At 35.6% G+C, this 19,163-nt stretch overlaps 3 protein-coding genes across 4 annotated transcripts; 2 read left to right on the plus strand and 1 right to left on the minus strand.

Annotated features, from left to right (window-relative positions):
* Positions 1-130: 130 nt before the first annotated feature.
* Positions 131-5,533, minus strand: LOC143466733 (asparagine synthetase [glutamine-hydrolyzing]-like). Its single transcript, XM_076964985.1, has 12 exons — positions 5,025-5,533; positions 4,358-4,426; positions 3,627-3,710; positions 3,354-3,507; positions 2,656-2,847; positions 2,457-2,555; positions 1,750-1,877; positions 1,484-1,610; positions 1,266-1,407; positions 999-1,146; positions 624-779; positions 131-446 (listed from the first exon to the last, which is right to left on the minus strand). Exons 1-12 carry the CDS (start codon positions 5,202-5,204, stop codon positions 234-236), a joined length of 1,692 nt encoding a protein of 563 aa, XP_076821100.1. The 5' UTR covers positions 5,205-5,533; the 3' UTR covers positions 131-233.
* Positions 5,534-9,791: 4,258 nt separating this feature from the next.
* LOC143450606 (peroxisomal biogenesis factor 19-like) lies at positions 9,792-13,196 on the plus strand. The gene has a single exon (XM_076951223.1). The coding sequence runs from the start codon at positions 9,886-9,888 to the stop codon at positions 10,750-10,752; it is 867 nt and encodes a 288-aa protein (XP_076807338.1). The 5' UTR covers positions 9,792-9,885; the 3' UTR covers positions 10,753-13,196.
* Positions 13,197-13,246: 50 nt separating this feature from the next.
* Positions 13,247-18,387, plus strand: LOC143450595 (G2/M phase-specific E3 ubiquitin-protein ligase-like). Of its 2 annotated transcripts, XM_076951213.1 has the most exons (9): positions 13,370-13,511; positions 13,622-13,703; positions 14,788-14,916; positions 15,098-15,180; positions 15,304-15,436; positions 15,582-15,619; positions 16,554-16,694; positions 16,985-17,184; positions 17,398-18,387. In XM_076951213.1, exons 3-9 carry the CDS (start codon positions 14,790-14,792, stop codon positions 17,735-17,737), a joined length of 1,062 nt encoding a protein of 353 aa, XP_076807328.1. In that variant the 5' UTR covers positions 13,370-13,511; positions 13,622-13,703; positions 14,788-14,789; the 3' UTR covers positions 17,738-18,387. The 2 variants fall into 2 exon arrangements, with proteins under 2 accessions (XP_076807319.1, XP_076807328.1); XM_076951204.1 differs by lacking the exon at positions 13,622-13,703 and having other exon boundaries at positions 13,247-13,511.
* Positions 18,388-19,163: the final 776 nt, after the last annotated feature.

Genomic DNA, 19,163 nt, shown 5'->3' on the forward strand with positions numbered 1-19,163 from the left:
AGTGTTAAGGGAGGATTCCATAGAAACGCTATATGATATGAGAAGCTGGGTAAAGCCAAAAAGCTTTCTAGCTTAAACGTAGGCCTAGGCCTAAATGAAATAATCAAATAAACACCGTAAGTAGACAATACTCATTTATAGCCTATATTTGACCTAAGTTAATTATTTCACACGTGAAACGAAAAACATTTGCCAGGATTTACTGTAGGCTACGCTTTGTAAGTTTTAATTAATTATTTTTCATCGTTATTGTAATTAGCCAGCACTCGAGCGCTGGGATCGTTGTCACATTCCATCCATCTTGGCAGCCAAATATATGGGATCAAGTGGCTGACGTGAGTCTCGAACCTTTGCTCAAACACTTTTCGATAGTAAAGACCTTCTTTAGTTTTGGGGGTGCAGTGGGGATATGTTTCCGCGGCCTTTGCTAATTCTTCGTCACTAACCTGAAAATTAATTAAGTTATAAATGAATCATTCAACCAGTGGCTCAGAACTATACCAAACAGAACGCAATTTCCTATAAAATATACTCATCATGCAGGTACGATGCACGATATTGTAATTTGTAGTGCTAAATTTACATATGCATACTTAATTATTGTTAGTTACTATTAATGTTACCTTGCTTTCAAGAGAGGTTTTTAGAATCATAAACCAAGATTTCTCCTTTGTCGACACCCCATCACTGAAAGCTTCTTTTTTTCTCCAGAGAATATCATTTGGAAGTAAACCAGTTTTGTCGAATGCAGAGCGAAGTAAGTATTTTTCTACTTGTTTCTGTAAATCATAACAAATTGCCGAATTATGCAAGCACAAATGCTTTTATTGTAGCAAAGACCACCTTGTTTTTGCAAAAAAAATGATGTTCATAAATTCAGGAAGCAATTTATTAAAAGTTTTACGAAAATTAAATTTAGAATTGTTTTATTTATGGTAAATATAAAAAGTAGGCCCACCCACCAGATGACCTTACAGTTGCAACATGATATTTTTTACCGTTGGCGCTCTCAGTTCAGAATCCAGGGAGAGATAATACGAAGTGAAAGCGTGATCCAAAAACGGGGCTCTGACCTCCAAGCCATGAGCCGCAGTGCTACGATCGGTCCGCAAAACATCAAACAAATGTAAGTCTTCCAACAATCTCCTAATTTTGAAAGCAATCAAAGTAACGGGTGACCTTTCTTGCTACACGTGCAAAACGTAAAACTTTGTACCATGGAAAGCGAAAAAAACATACCTAGGCCTAACTTGCCTAAGCGGTACCTGCTTTCTTTATCGCCATCTTCTGCACTGGGCTGCTTGTGGAAGTAAATGTAACCTTGGGCAAGCTCGTCAGCACCCTCTCCCGACATGATAACGATGGTATCAGTTTGTTGACTAATGTATTTTGACAGCAAGTACATTGCTGTGAACAACACAAAAATTATGATCCACTCTACTTTGGTTATTTTCATTAAAAAGGAAACCATATTATATCTCACGTGTGGAAGCTCTAATTGTGGTGATATCAAAACTCTCAGTGGCATATATGACGTCGTCGACAGCTTGAATACCTTCCTCAGCTGTAAAGTTAACCTCATGATGCTCGCTACCGATGTGATCGGCGACCTAAAAATGTCATTTAAAAATTTGAAATTTCTGATAGTGTGTAAGTTTGTCGTTAAAAGATTGATAACACTGTATATACCCAGTATTCTTATCCTTATGGTGTTTTTGCAGTAAACTTGTATTTGCGTTATACATTTACCTTTCTTGCTGCAATAAGATCTGGGCTTTCGCCCATGCCTATAGAAAACGTTTGTAATTGTTGTGGGCAATGATGGGCTTTCAGTTTCTTTGCTGTAATTGCAGCAACAAGGGAGGAATCAAGTCCACCTATGAAATAACAGGCGAGTTCAGCAAGGCCGCTAATACGATAAAGCTTTCAGGCATTCAGTGATTATGTGGCCGTCTGCGACGATGGGTATAGCGAGGGTCTTTCAGTCCGTCATGACAAAAACTTCGACGGAAACGTCCTCAAAAAAGACTAGCAGGCTTTGATTCGGTATCAAGTTTGAGAGTGAGAGAAACAAGCAAAGAACAAGGCGCCGCTACACGATTCCGTGAGATAACGGACTCAAAAATGTAGATTATTGACGTAGTTAGCAAAACAAAAACAGATGGTATCAACCAGTATACTAGTATAGGCTACATCTTTGTAAAACCGTAGATGAAAATGAAAGCCAAAGTGCGTGTGCATGATACACGATCAGTTATATATCGGCGTAAACGCAATCAACTACAGTAATTACCAAAGCAGGCTAAGAATACGCCATAGCACAAAATTAGGAAATGCTCAATGGAATATAGCATATATATGTAAATAAAGTAGGACGCTAAAAGCAACAATAATAACAAGTGTTGGCAGCAAGTTATTTTGAGATTTAAACTTTACCAAATGTGGTAATAAATAACCTGATAGAAGACTTCCAACTCTTCTGCTAGCCATAAGCCTTTTCTCCACCGCATTTGTAAACAACTTTCGGATGTTGGCATGTATTGCGTCAAGATCACCTTGAAAAGGGACGCGTGCATGACGTATTAAGTCAAAATAACACATGTCATTGCATTAAGATCTAGCTTTTGTAAAACGAACATCTTTGATTGTGCTAACCTTCCTGCAATTCAATGTTCTGGTATTGCCAGTGAAGAGGCCGATTGGCGAAAAGGTGAAACTTCTCTGATTTTTCCAAACTAACTTTTCCTCCTTCGACTACGTCATACACCATGTAATGGGCAGGTGGAAATGGATGCAGAAGTTTGCTTTGTTCTTCGCCGTTTTTAATCTTTAAAATGTCGCCCAGACCTGAAAATAAATAATCGAAAGTCCAGCAAAGAATTGCTCTAAAACTTTTAGATTTTAATGTATAACAGCATACCTTAAACGTGCAATAAAGGAAGCGTCATGTTTACTATAGAAACAACCATGTAGATTTTACCAAACAGAAATAACTATTGATGTTAACATCAATCAGTAAAACCTACGATATTTTTCGCTAGAAGCTCATAACCTATAGTACTTTGGTTTCCCCGCAAAACGCAGGTTTCATTTATGTACGCGGTTTAAGTCTATGTATATTGTATAGGTATACTGCATTGTGTGTATTGTATATAAACGTCAACAGTTTTGCTCCTACGCATAACGTACTTGTAGTTTCATGAAATACAAACTGAATAATTTGAATAATTATAAAGGGGGGAATAAATTTTATTTTAATTAAGCTTTTTTCTTTTACAAATTTCAATGTTTCAAATCGAAATTAAATTTAGTACAATTTATGAACCTTTACACATTAATAACGCATCGCTAACCTTTCGCCTCTGAACACAAACCGAGCATTCCATTGCGTGTAGTGAAGTAGAACATAGGTCTAACTCCGTAAGTGTCTCTTGCCAGCATTACTTTGTTTGTATTTGTGTCCAAAATGACACAGGCAAACACACCATCCAGGAGAGACACTGTTTTCTGTTTTAAAATATCATCAAAATATAAGGAAAACTTTTATTTGTTCTTTTAACAATAGCAAGAAATTTGTATCTTTAATTGCTAAACATTCAGGGCGCTAAAATAAGTAGCCTACCCACCTCAATTCCAAACTTGTTATAAAGATGTAGGATGATTTCGCAGTCACATGCCGTTTCAAATGAAAAACCAAATACTTCTTTTATCTACAGCAAAACACGTTTATATGGCTATATTACATTTGTTATACTGTATATATATATACGTGTGTGTGTGTGTGTATCAATACTATACTGCTACACCTTCACATCAATATAATATAATGACAACGGATGATGCACGACATAGAGCAGATAAGTGACTATTGCATGTATGGACAGGAATTCCCTTTGCAAAGTCAGACAAAAAACATATCATCACAAACATTGTTTTAACATCAGTTACTAAAGTTGGAGGGTACAGGCACGTTCATCGATGAATTGATCAATTGAGCAATATAGCTGACGACTGCATGGTCATAAAATAATGTTGTTTTAAATGCTGCGGTTTTTTTGATAACGGGAATGTCTAATGAGCACAATGTAGCGAGGAAAACAATTCTACACGACGCCGGTGCAACCAAGATCAACGTAAAAAAAGTATTCCACGTGCAGATCAGGCTGCGAGCACATGGGCGCCGACTGGTACAAAATCATAACAAACGCATAACTTCAGCGTATTTCGTACTGCTGTAAGCATGCGAACCAATCGTGTTTTTGATAGTTGATTTTGATGAGCTTAATGACACGTGGTATAATTAGTATTTATGGCTTTTTAGAGCAAATACGTTGGAAAATATTTGGCCAATACGCACCTTTCTGAAGTTGTATATTTCTCCATTGCAAAGAAGTGTGAGGTGAGGATACTGCACAAGACGCATGGGCTGAAAATTACAAAAGAAAATTATAATTTCAACATGGCGTGTAAACAGCTGATAATAATTATTATTATTACAAGTTAGTGACCGTAAAAAAGATCAAACGAAGCAATTAAGCTTTTACACAGACGTGTCTTGTAATTTTTACCGAGCAGACTGCTGCTTTTCGTTAATCTTGAACACATCGATTCTACAACGTTAAAATGGTTGGTATGGTAATCTTTATCCTCGGACTGAGGAAAGTCGTTGTATGACTTAAACTTAGCAACGATTCCTCATCGCTCAAGACCCACTTACCAAGCAAAGACTTCGTGCGAGTTCTGATAGTCATACATTTGTTATTTGATTTTTTGTCTCGCATTGCCCGTATTTTGAACTGTTCACAAGGTCCACTGAACATGAGAAATTAAGCGCCGTTAATGCTTTAGCCAAAGGCATTGCGACGGCTATATCGCCACTGGGTATCGAACACGGAACAGGGCCACTTTATTGCGAGCCCAGTGCTAAAAGCACTCGGTTACCGAGTCGACTGAGCACTAAGTAATAAAATGACAAAACAGCATATTACACACACCAGTTATAAGCCTTTAACAGTTTTGCTTACTTGTGTCCCACGAACTGTATCAACAACGCATAAACGATGAAAAGCCAACGTACAATTCCGTAGCTGACTGACATTTTGTAACTGATAGCAATCCGGTCCTCTATGAGATATAGCAAATGCACTGGCGTAATGCTTAATATCGGTGGAGTCACATCCAAACAAGGCCCATATTCCACACATTTTTAATTTTTTCTCAAATTCGATATGGCAGTAAAACGACGACAGTAGCCTATACGTTATAAAAACTATGCAGTATTTGATCAGCTTCCCTTTTGTTGTAAGTAAACTCTGGCTCTAAAAGTACCTGGATACAGTTGAACTAATTTCGTTCAGTTCAGACCTTACAAACATGAAAGGGAACTTCTTCAGTAAAGGCAACTTACGTCTTTTAAAAGTTACATGCACCCTACATTCACCTTTAGCCTAGAGTAGCGCTTTCAGTTTTTATTTTTGCTTGCCTACACTATCATTCTACATTGTTAGACAAACAAACACAACGCAAGGTTTTTGTTTTTCACCAAAACGACGTGCAGAAAATTTCTAATAGGTTTTACACTTCCCTTTTTAATGGTGTTTTCAAGCTTACTAAAGGTTGCGTCATCACCAATGGCGCGACGCATCCATTTGCGCGAAATAACCCTGGCCTACGTTGGGATTACGGAGCAATGCGTCAACAAGTTTTGCAAGGCGACACGTGGACGTGACCTGAGGCCAAAAAGGTTTACACCGTCATTATATATTTAATTTCGTGCTATCTTGTGTAAAGTCATTGGCAAAATGAACATGGTAACACCTGAGGGAAAACTTCCTTATCTAAACAAAAAAGCTGTTTCATGACATTCTTATGTTATCAGAATACGGCCTCATCTGTTTTGATTTTAAATGGCAACCGAGCAGACCTACTGTATCATAAAGTGACAAAGTCAGCTAATATAATTTATATAAACAGCAGGACAAGCCCCACCAGTTCACCATACTGAGAGCAAAGAAGTACCCATGCTTAAACTAACACAGAGCTATTGGTTCATCTGAGCATTAATAACACCGATTACCGACCGACTCTTCCTGTAGACCTGTAGAGCCTAATAGGCCATACCAAGTAATTTTTTGCTTGACGCGTTTTTGACAATCAACAGTATACAGTATTGCAGTATTTCAAATCAGTTGAAAGGTACGCCCAAAGTAACTTATCATTATTACTCTTCTACTGTACACCAGTCTAATTTAGACCTTCATCAGTATAGTAGGCCTACTCAAGCCAGTGTTTCATGATGTTGTTCTAGTCTTTAGTGGAATTGGAATATGTTGCGACGTCAATAAAATGAACATTTATATGGACAAACTTTGTCGAGTTGAGTGCAAGTTTAATAACACTGTATCAGAATTCTGGAAGATTTCTCGACCGATAGATATGAGACTCATTGGATATAGCCAGAAAAATATCCAAGCTATGACACCGGGTATTTACCACTTAACCATGAACTATAACTTTAAGTCTAACTCAATACTAATCGAAGAACTTCAAAACGTTTCAACATTTATTACAAACAACAATTTGGTTATATGCGAAAACTTTGAATTAAATTCCAATTCTGTTGTTTGTTAACTATAAAAACGACTAGTTCAGCGTGAAGAGCAGTCCATTGCTGTAACCAAGTTATTTTTTTAAGACTCGATTCAATTCAAATCATTTGGGAAGTTGACTTAAGTCAGGTCGAGACAAATTACTAATTTGCTCGAATCAAGTCAAGTCATGCAAAAATTTAATGCAAGTCAAATCAAGTTGTACAGAGAAGAAGGCAATATTTTCGCCTAACGTTAACCTAACGTAAAACGTAATAATACAAAAACCTAAATCTAGCTTGTAATCTAAAAATCAGTTTAATTAAACCCTAAATGGCTAAAATCAACTTTTAGCATGTCCACTTCCCTCACCTACTGACCTAACCCCCTATATCTATGAATGAAAGTATATCGAACGCGTCATAGACTACCCACATCGTACTACTGATAAAATGACTGCAACATTGCTATCCCATGTTTTGCAAGCTCCAGCTTTGCACCAAACACGGATGTATGATGTGTGTCATAACGGTGCATTCTTTGATTGCCAAAAATTGAAAATAAACAACTAAACACCTGTGATAATAAGGGGATATTATAGTATACAAATCGAAAACAATATAGAATTCTTATTTTCAGACTTCTGCTTCACGAAACATGACGTTAATGATAGATAACATTGCGTACCGATAACTTTCTGTTTTCCGTTTTAAGTCGTGACATAAATATCGCGCCTGGCTATCTTGCGTGAGTCATGCACAGCTGTTCAATGCATTCATTCTACTGAGATCAACCCTATAACAAGGACGTCTTTATGCTCTTGCTGTGTCAATGTTTTGTCTAAAATAAAATTGTTCAAAGAAACTTCAATATAATCGATATATACAGTTGTCATTCCTGTGTAACCATTGTTGAATTCAATTTGAAGAAGTTCAGTGTTAAGATAGACAACTTTATTGTCAACTTCACAAGGTAACAAGGAATTTGGTCATATATTATAGCAGTGGAAAACAAGTCATTATAATATTGATCACTGCTAATTGAAGCTAGTCATCAGACAATAAGCCGTCAAGGTGAATAATTAAATCTATGGGTGAGAAAAGCAGACAACGACCTCACGAGACTCATATATTATCATCCGCAATAAACATTTCAACAATTACTTATTGTAGTGAAGTGAAACCAAATCATGCTTTTTCAGGTTGGCAACAACTTCTTCCTTCCAGCATTTATCCCTAAACGACCGATTCTTTTGAGATTTCTGCAATCGTCCCAGACGTCTTCTGAAAAATTCATCTTACACAATTTAGAGAAATTCGAATTCGAATATATGTCTAGCAGATTGATGCTGTGTACTGACTCATCCAATAATTTATTTGCAGCATCATCGCTAACCATAACTCTCGAAAAACCTTCAAATTTCCCTTCGGAAGTATAAGCTGTCCGGACGTTTTCTTTGGAATTAAAAGCAGAATCAACTGAGAAGAGAAACGAAGGATCTTTCACTCGAAAAGACTTCTGTTGCATCCATGCTGTAAGGATGGTATGAACATTTCTTCGTTACAAGATCGTTTCTGAATAAAAAGAAACTTTTTGGCATCCTCATATGAAAGCTTATTTGGACTAATATAAGAAGGCATATTACAAACTATGAGTATAACGAAGTCATAGAAATAAAGAAAAATTACATATTTGCAACAGTATTTAAAGCTGGGCTCACTCTTTTTCTAACCAACAATAATAGGCATACCATATTTTTGTGCTTAAAAAACGGGACGCTTGAGAGCAACGAGCCTTATCAGACAAATGTGGTTCATATTTTTCCAGGAGCATAAAACTATTTTTGACTCCTATCGTCAGGGACAACTAAAGTAGTAAGACACCAAAAAAAACTAAATTAATGCATTTTACTAGGAAACAAAACAATGTGCAAGCATTTGTAAATTTACATAATCGTCCAATCATACTTTTCTGTAGACGATAGGGCCTACTTTCTTCAAAAAGTCTTTATTCGACTTTATTTTCTCATAAAAATCACAGCAGGAAAAGTGAATGTTAATTTTGCAGGTGATAAGGGCTTTCAAATTTAAATGGTTTTTTTGCAAAAGGAAATGCAAACAAGTACTGGTACGAAATAAGTTCTTTCAATAACCTAACTGCAAAAAGATCACCTTCTCCTTCTAACCTACTATTAGTGAACTAGCCTAGCGAATGCGGTAACAATCAACTCACCACTGGACCAATTACCCGCTACAATGACGTCACTATTACTTTCACATTTAAGACAACGAAACAAGAACACGCATCGAGCATTGCTCTTCAGCAAGTTGGCTAAACAGACCTATTACAGCATGCTAATATTCGTGAGTGTGAAGCAATGCTGGCTGACTAAATGCCAAAGCGGGACTTTTGGTTGACTAACCGGGACGCCGGGACAAAGCCTTAAATAGGGGGACTGTCCCGGCTAAAACGGGACGTATGGTAAGCCTAAACAATAATACATTTAGTCTGTAACAAATGCGTTTCCGCTCCAATGTTATACAATAGCTTTAAACGTTAACAATAGACAAATACCAAGACTATCTCTTCCACACTTCCACACTTGTCTAGATTTTTTGCCTGATGTTTTTGACAAGAGGTTAACCAAAAATTACCTGTAAAAACTGGATGAGAAAACTGCCGGCAACCGGATGAGTGGCTTCATGCAAAACGTCCGTAAAGATAGATTTAAAAGCAACATCGGTATCATGGGTACAATTCGAGCGATTTCAAAGTAGTTAACTTTATATTTTATATTTATCGGTAATCAATTTGAATATGAAATGAAAAATAATGCCAGTAAATTTAGTAGGTTAGAATCTAGACTCTAGAGTACTCTAGAGTGATTGATAAACAAGTTGTTACAAAAATAATTTGAATATCTTTTGCGGAAAGTGATTTATCGAGCCGTTATATTTGATGCGTAATTTGGCCCTTATCTGCATAACATGTTTGTGAACGGTGAGCACCAAAGTTAATTCACTAATTACTTAGAGTATAAAATGTAAAATAATACCAGCAAATTTTTTAAATTTCTTTTTTAAGTGATAGATGAACAAGCGCATGGAAATTTTTTTGTAATTATTTTACATGCCACAATTATTAGACGCCGCGCCACCATCGAAAAAGTAGGCTGGCTTTACCTTGGTGGTTATGTCTTCATGCCTTCAATAACTTAATTTACTTATAATTTTATATAGGTTTGTCAGATTTAGTGGAAAGTAGAGTAAAACTGAATTCAGGCGGACTATTTGTAGTTATGGACCCAGATTTAGACAATTTGTTGGAGGATGCACTAGCAGATTTTGATAAGCCTGCTGCAAAGCCTAAAACAACACCTGATGCTGGACCATCTTCATCTTCGAAGGTAACCTCATCTGCATCAAAATTATCAACCTGTCCTGGAAACCCTAATCAACATAACTTAAATCCGCCAACAGAAATATTTAAAGAGTTTTTTGATGATGACCTCACCGAAAAGTTGCAGGAGGAATGGGCTACAGCGATGAAAGAGCTGGTTGATGATAGTCCGGAATTGGCCAGTCAACTTCAGTTCATGTCAAAAGCAACAGAAAGCATGGGAGGCTGTGATCTGAACAAAGACCCTAAAAAGGGTAATTTTGACCAAAAAATTAAAGCTACATTGGAGTCAATGTCACAAGCATTAGATGATGAGGATATAAGTGAAGATGAGATCATGAAAAAGATGCTCAACATGGGCATGGGAGATAGCCTTCCAGGCGATGGTATTCCAGGCGATGGTATTCCAGGTGATGAACTTGGAGGATTAGGTATGATGGAAGAATTAATGAAATCCATGCTTTCGAAAGAGATGCTTTATCCGCCAATGAAAGAATTGTGTAAAAACTATCCTCAATGGCTTGAAAATAATAAGAAAACCATTTCAAGCCGGGATATGGAAAATTATCAAAAGCAGTTATCATGTCTTCAAAAGATTTGTGTGGAGTTTGAGAATGAGACTGATAGTAATACTGAAGATGAGAAGAAGACCAGACTCACTCGAATCATGGATAATGTGAATGAAATGCAAAAATATGGACAACCACCAGAAGCATTAGTGCCTAATGGAAATTCTTCTGTACCTGAGAGCTGTATAGTTTCATAATTCACTTGCTAGTTATCAATAGTGTTTCTTGGTTTTACATAATTTGCAATTCCCTGAACTTTTCAAGATGTTGTCTTCTTGGACATTATAAAGATTTCACGTTTGTTGTAGGGATGTACCGAATCCAAATATTACACGCAAATTTCAACTAATTTTGTTATTCTCACAAATCTGAATCTTTGTCTTGCAGATTTGTGTCAAATCCTTTATTTTGCTAAAAGTAAGAAAACATGAGCAAAACATTAAGAGTTTTGATTGTTGAACAAAAAACATGTTGATTTTTTTATCATGACTCAATGAAATGTTGGTATGGTGTCACAATCTTTGTCCTCGGACTGAGAAGGTCTTTGCACGTCTTAAACTCAGTGTTCATTCCTCACCCAGTTACTGAGCTTGTCTTGGTGGAGGTTCTGATGGATACACTTTTCTTATTTGTTCTTTTTAAATATTGTATTGCTCAAATTCAGAACTATTCATCAGCATCCTCAACAGGAGCAAATGTCATTCATACCTTGCCCAAAGATATTATAATGGTAAAGCAACTGAGAGTTGAATTCGGTTTGTATTTTTATGAGCCAGACGCTCTATCCGCTTCGCCATCGAGCCCACCGAAGTGACCACTAATACCACAGTTTCTCTTGAACATAAGGTACTCTGATTAAGTGCAGTGAGCAAAGTTGATTTGAATTCGCACAAATGTCAAAATTCTATTACTTGTTTTTTCGTAAATGTATTTTTCAAGTTATCATATTCCAAATTTGTTGTCTTTTCTTGTTTGGATGAAATCTATTTTGCTGTTTTGTAAATGTTTGGGTGCTTCCAAAATATGAAGGGTGTATGAAAAAGTAATGAGTCTCAAACAAACTAAAAATCAACTTTGAATGCCTTACTTTTTAAATGTTATACCTGTCCATAGAAACACGCTTGCTGTAACGATGTTGTGGTGTTTATTTATTTTTTTGAACATAAGTATTCATCTTGGGGCCCAAAGAATTTTTCTACTGCTTCAGTGACTTCATTGGTTTTGGTGAAAACTAAGAAAGATTTATGGGATGGGACAATATGAACCCAATCTGGAATAGATTTGATAAAAATGAATAAAGAATGAACATCAATGGTAATAAGGAATATCAACATCGGCAAACCTTAATATGACATTATCAACTTTGGTGAGAAGTGGTAGTGCAGTTAGGAAGCTTTGCCTGAGTAGGAACAACATTCCTTCATTCCATCTCATAGTTAACAAAATTTAAGTCCCCAATTGCCATTTCAGTATTTGTTTTTGAAAGAAAACAAATTGTAATGCATTTGCAGTAATTTTAAAATTGAAATTTAACTACAAATGAAATATTTTTTGATGTTGTTAGCAATAAATTGGGGATTAGTTCATGTGGACCTGCGTGATTTTCTTGTCAGCACAACTCGAAAGAATTTTGCTTTCAGCCCCTCGCTTGTCCACTTAAGTTTTTTTGGGGGGAATAGCTGAAAGGCTGGGGGTCAAGACCTGGTGAATTAACTACTTTTCAGAACTCGATCAAAACCTCTCTGATAGTTGTCATGATGAATTGAAGACTGAAAAATAGATTTATTAGATGCCCTACATCTGTGTTTTCGTGGTTAGACTCATTGGTTTCACGCACCCTGCATATGCTTGCCTGGCCGCACACTGTTTGGATGGCAGGTTCATATGTACTGTAACTAAGTTTTTTTTTGGACCACTTCTGTGGCTGCCACTTAATTGATTTAAGCTAAGTTGTACGTTTTGGGTTTCCGCTGTGTATTTTTGAAAATTGCATGTTAATGGGACCTATTACAGTTTTACCAGTAGTTTGTAACATTTTATTTTGAATAATTTGTTTGTCGTATTGTATGAAATAGGTAATTATGACCTTTCTGTGTTAACACCATTTTAAGTTTGAGGTTTTTTTAAAGCGATTATGGTAGATTAAGTTATTGCACCATGAGATTTTTTAATTGTTTTGTTATAGCAGGATTGTTAAGTTAATGCAATTATTGTTGTGCGGTGAAATCTTTTGCATGTTAGATGTTTACAATCAGATTTGTGCCACATATAAACATTAGCTAACTTCTCGCAAATTATTTCCGTATGTTTTAATTTAAAAATCTTATTCCTATGGTACATTAGTCATCTCTTCATGTAACTAAGAATTGAGCATTGATTGTAATATCAGTTGGTTTCCATTGACTGCAGTTGCTGAAGCAAATGTATACCATTTGTCTGACTTACAGTGGGCTCACAAGGCTTACTACACCCTTCAATTAAGAAGCGAGTTTAAGAACATACTGTAAAAACCATAACAAATTGTACAGCAAAGAACGAAAGTCGATTTGATTCCTACTGTCTATTGCATTCTGCATAGCACTGTGTATTGCTGAAAACAATCATGTGTTGATTTCTAATACAATTTTTATGCTAATTTAAGTGTAAGACAACATGTAAATTATATACTTGTGAAAGTTGCCAACTGGTTAAATTACACTAAGAATGCGCAGAGCACTGGCAAAGAAACAAAAACATAGTGCTGGCAAATGTCCAGGAAGAAGCAGCACAAATAGACAATTTCCTGTTTTATTTTCTTCGAATGAGAAAGATGATGTTTCTCATCCTTGGTGGAAGGAACTGGACATTTCTGCTAAAGATGTTAAATTGCTTCCCACACGACAAGTTTGTGTTTTCTGCTTGTGTTCAGATGATTGTGAAGAAAAATATGGTGAATTCATACATCACTCATTTTCAGGTCTTTTTTATTTTGTATTTTTGAACTCTAGTTGATGGCTACTAATATGTCATACATAAGTTCCATATACCAATTAGCTTTATAAGTGTATACTTAACGTTTTTCTTTAGACTGCTAAAAGCCATCAAGTAGAAAATGATTGGGGATTGTAAACAGCATATTATACAGGAAAATCCAACTTCTAAATTTAAAGTGAGGGGCAAGCCCAAACACAAGTTGGCCTTATATCAAGAGTAATTGTCAGTAAATATACGGGTGAAAGGGGTTGTACTACAGTACTATGTAATGGTTAAGCAGTTATTGCCGTAAGTGAGTGGCATAAAACAAAAATTCATTGCTTAATTATGACAAAGATGGCTGTTCTTATTATGTCACAATCACAATTAAAGACACAACAGGTATTTATATCAAGTATGAATAGAATGTTTCCTGTGACAGACTAGTAAAGAGTAATAAGTATAATTATAGTGTGCTTAAATGTATAACAGGAACATATTGCAGTAACTAAGCCTTAACTAGCTTACCATTGGTGTATTTGTACTGATGTAATACGTAGCCTTCAGTACAGTTAAGTCGTGACTGTTGGCTCTAGCTTAATCCGTTACAGGTAACTGCGGTAAAACAATAATGCTTTACCTGTTTATGTCACTGTGATCAGTGACATTCCTATGCTGAAAATAAACATTTCCTTGTGCCAATCACCTACCTATGGAGATGTATTCTATCCAAAACGCATTGGCTGGCCTACCATTACCACCCTAGTTATCAAGCAGGTTATCTTTACATTGTGGCCAAACTTCAATTTTGGCAATAGTTGCTTAACCACTACCTATTCTTAAAAGTCCTTTCACCAGTATGTTTGCTGACAACTAATCATTAATCAAAAACCACTTGTTTTTGAAATTACTTCTCACTTGAAGTAATTAAACTGCTTCTGACAAAGCCCCTGTTAAACTACAAACTGACAACTTATGCCAAGTTGATGCTGTTTAACTCGAAATATTTTGGTTGAATTAAGATGTTTTATCAACCTCTATTATCACTTAGTGTAACTTTTGCTGCATACTTGCTGCAAATTATATCAACATTAGTTATCCTGAACCTTGGTTTAATTGAGTCAAACCTATTCCTTTGATCTTTGGAACGTTGAGTTAACCAGTTTCCAAGTGCTGTAATTGTTTAAAGTTGTCTGGCATTACCAAAATGACACTAACTTATGTAGGTATGAGTTTTCGGTTTGTTTTGTGTTAAGTATATATATATTTCATATATACAGATATGCGCATGCATTATTTCTGTCTGCTACTAGCAAGTGGGCTTCCACAGTCACTGCATTATGCCGTGGATGATTTCACAGTTGAAAAAGACTCTGTATGTGGCTTTTTAGTAAAGGATATTATTCAAGGTAAGAATAGTCACCAGTTGAAGGGTTGTTGAATTGTATGTCTTGTAAACCCTGTGACATTATTATTTGGATGAGATTTCTCTACTTAGTTGATTTTGTACTCTGCATCCTTTTTCGTATTTTGCAAATAACTTATCATATTTTTATTTTATGTTTTGTAACTAAATCATGATGATGGCAGAAGTCAAACGGGCGTCACGTTTGCGATGCGTATATTGTCACAAATCTGGAGCTTCCATTGGCTGTGTGGTCACAACATGTAAGGTATGCACGTGTTCTAAAAATGTGATGTTTTTTTATTCCAATTCCAAAAACACACATACTATCAAATGCTTATTTCTGATTATTAATTTGAAGCAAGGTTGCTTATTTCTTTTTTGTGTTTAGTCAAAGTTTCATCACTCATGCGGACTTGAGAATGGGGTGCTTTCCCAGTTTTATCAAAGCTTCAGGTCTTACTGTTCGCGACACAGGCCAAAGCAGGTTATAAAAACAGTTGGTGAAGTGCTGAAAGAAACAGGTCTGATTTAAACAATTTTATTTATGTTGTGCTTTTTAAGGAAATTCTATGCTTAAAAGCATTTATCAGGGCTTTTGTTGTCTGATTGATAAGAAAATTGTTTGATATTCTGCATCAAATTTAGTGATATTTTAAATTTTATTAGGAAATGTCATTGAAGAAGAGAAGGTTTTGATGCCGCAAGTAAGTATTGTATTCTTTTCTTGCTCTGTAACACTGTGCATTGTAAGCAGCAGTTTGAACAGAGATTGGGTGGTATAAAACTAGCGGCAGCTTTGGTCAGCCTAGCATGGTACTGTAAAGTACCAGTATGGATTTTATGAACTTGGAAAATTACAAACAAGAGAATGCAAACAACTGATATTCAAAACATGAAAATTGCAAACTAGAAATCATTGTAAAACACTATTGTTTGATTAGGAAAAAATGAACTTAACTATTTCAAACAAAAAGCATGTGCTAAAAAGTTCTAGTATAGAAAATATCCAATAGAGTTACCAAAATAAAACAAACTAAATAAAATTAACCAAATTGGAAACAAAACTTCAAGAATGGATCGAGTTGAAAATCAACAGTATGGAAATTACTGAAATTAAAATACCCCTTACAGAATTAACCAAACCGAAATATAGGACAGTAATAAACCATATAAACGCAAGTTTTCTATGTTTTAGTTTTTAAATTTCTGTTTTAATTTTTCACTTGGCAAATTTTGTTTTATTGTTTTTCCGTCATTTTTATCTATTTAGAATATTTTGAAAGTGTAATTTTATAATATATTACCTTTTTCCTGTTTGAAATAGTCAGGTGGCTTAATTTTTTCTGGCCCATTCTGATTCTTTTTGGAATTTTTCAGGTTGGCAAAATCTTATTTTGTGTTATACAATTTGTTCTTTACTTGGTTGAGTATATCCAGCTTGTTTTTTTAAGATAAATTGGTTGATTCTGTGCCAGTATTTTCACATCCCAGATCAAACTACATCAATCTCATGTACTACAATCTTTTGTTGTAATATTATTTGTTAATTTGTTTTGGTGCCATTTAAGGAATGTAATAATGTGTGATGTCACTTGCGCAAGAACTAATTTAATGTTACCGATAATAACTGTCATATAGATGAAATCGGTGAAATCTGTCAATACACAAAGTTGTGCTGTGTGTTTGGATGATGTTCAATGTTCTGCAACAGACTTACATTCTCTTACCACACCTTGTTGCATGAGCGTATGGCTACACCGCTCCTGTGTCCAGCAACAAGTATGCTATGCTTTTCTGAAAATTCAGTATACCAATAGAACTTTAAAGTACTGTACATAATCGAAATGTTTTTCTTTAACATGTTGATTAAACTGAAGCTCAAAATATACTCAGGAAATAACTTGAAGTGATGTGGTTGATAATAGTTTTTCAAGAAATTGTATTCCTTTCTGATCAATATCCGCAATTCTCCAATAAGTTACACCCGATTTTAACAAAGATAGTAGTTTTCCAATTAACTTCTCTTGAGCCAGCAGAAAAAGATAGTGACGTCTTCTAAACTGTTTCAGGCCCTATCATCTGGAGTTCACTTCTTTCGATGTCCTGTCTGCAATGACGCGCAATTATTTAAGCAAGAGATGCAGCGGATGGGGATCTATGTTCCCGAGAGAGATGCTTCATGGGAGCTTACAAGCGATGCTTTTAATGATCTCTTGCAAAGGCACAGTCAGTGTGACGTGAAAGAATGTCAGTGTCCCCATGGGCGAGAGTGAGTACAGTTTTAGTACTGGAATTACTTTGATTGCTTTTCTAAATAAGTGCTTTACTGCAGATTTAATGCTTATTTATAGTTTAAACAATATAGAAATTTATTTTCTCAATTGAACCACGTTTGGCAGTTTTTTGTAAAATACAGTATAAGAAACTGATTTCTAGTTTATTTTATGTAATATTGGAAAAATTATAATCCCATTGAATTTAGCTACAACTTGAAAGGCAGCGAATGGGCTGTTGTTCTGTGTGATTTATGTGGTTCAAGTGGCACCCATATTGCCTGCAATGAAGACGTTGATAGCGAAACATCCTACCACGTTTGTGACCTCTGCCTGGACATACATGGAGTGGATGGTGCACAGAAGTTAGCCGAACAAATGGGAGTGCTTTCCCCTGAGGAAAGGAAGGTTCGACGAAGTGATCGGATTCGGTGGAAGAGTACTACTGCCTCACCTGCTTTAAAAAGACGGCGCTTTAGTTCTGAAGAATTTGTTTGTGAAAATGAAGTAACCCCTACCTCCAGTACAAGCTGTGGTCGCCGATCATAAGCTTTTTGTTTTTGAATTCTTTGTCGATAAGTTACGCCAATTATGAACTGCCACAGCATGTGTACTTTTAGTCTGAGAATTGAAATACTGCAAATACACAAAACTGAAATATATAATGCCAAAGAAATAAAGATACTTCTTGCTTGTTAATCTCTATTTTTGGCTGATTTGCCTTTGCTAGTGATACAGTAGTTTGTGGGTTTGAAGAAAATCATCCCATATTTGCCACAATTATCTTCAACGCTTGGTAATGCAAGCGGTTTGTGTACTTGTATTTCGTAATTTCTTCTCTTTGATCGAACCCAACCTATCTTCTAATTGCTTAGTTTTGTTTGTTATTGACTTTCTTGTGTTATTCATCTTACTGTTATTGTTTTATGTACATATTCTGCAGTCATGCAAACTATTTGTCGTTATATTTTTTATTATTTTGTGATCACACTTAATAATTGTTTTATTTGAATTTGTATATTATTGCAGACAATTCTTGCTTGTTTGCTGCAAATCATAAGTTTTTGCCACATTTCCATCAGTGCTTGGCTCGCGGTGCTACTTTTCATTGGATGGTTGTGGTTTGTGTTTTATCGTTAAAGTGAAACTTTTCCAGAAAAAAAACTATTAATTAAAAATGAATACCAACCGAAATGTTGTTTTAGTCGACATTTGTTGAGCCTTTAGTTAAATCGTGTTATATCAAAATATTTATTGAGGTTATGAATGAAATGAAAGCTACTGAAATGCAATTACGACCTTATTTAGGAGTTCAAGATCACATCACTCGTACTTACAGAGCGGACAAACTTCCAAAATTGTGATTTCTATAATTATGTTGAACATTTGACGCCACTCACAAAACTGCTACACTAATCAGAGGCCGGTATAGCCCTGTTTTTAGCGGGGGAATTACCCCAGCAGACTTAAAAACTTTCAAGTCGTATGCAAAAGGAAGGTTAAAATGGTTTTTAAAATTTGTCAAATGTGATTTTATTCTTGAGTTTAACAAGGAGTTATTGGAGTTAATGTTGTCGCAATTCCAGAAAGCTATAGCTTACCTTAAAGCAAGGTAAACCCATATGCAAAATTTCAGGAAACTCTATGCAAGACTTTTTGAGTAGAGCGTAATTGCTTCTTCCAGTTATTTCACCACCTAATAAACCAAACAAAAACTTTAGTAAGGATGCACCAAATTAAAAAGAATTCTGATGCGCGGGAAAACAATCAATAGGTTTTAATATTGGTGCAAATTCGAATTGGTTAACGTTTATTTTGCTTAAGCATCTGACGAGCATAGGAATCATGCTTAAACCCGTCATCTTGATTGGTGAATAAAATGAATTAATTTGTTTTTTTTTCTTCTACTAAGTACTTATTAAGAAATTATTAAAACTTTCGGCAATCTTTCCACTATCTGTCGATTTCTTAATTA

This window comes from Clavelina lepadiformis, chromosome 1 (genome assembly GCF_947623445.1).
Source record: "Clavelina lepadiformis chromosome 1, kaClaLepa1.1, whole genome shotgun sequence".
Classification (NCBI taxonomy): domain Eukaryota; kingdom Metazoa; phylum Chordata; class Ascidiacea; order Aplousobranchia; family Clavelinidae; genus Clavelina; species Clavelina lepadiformis.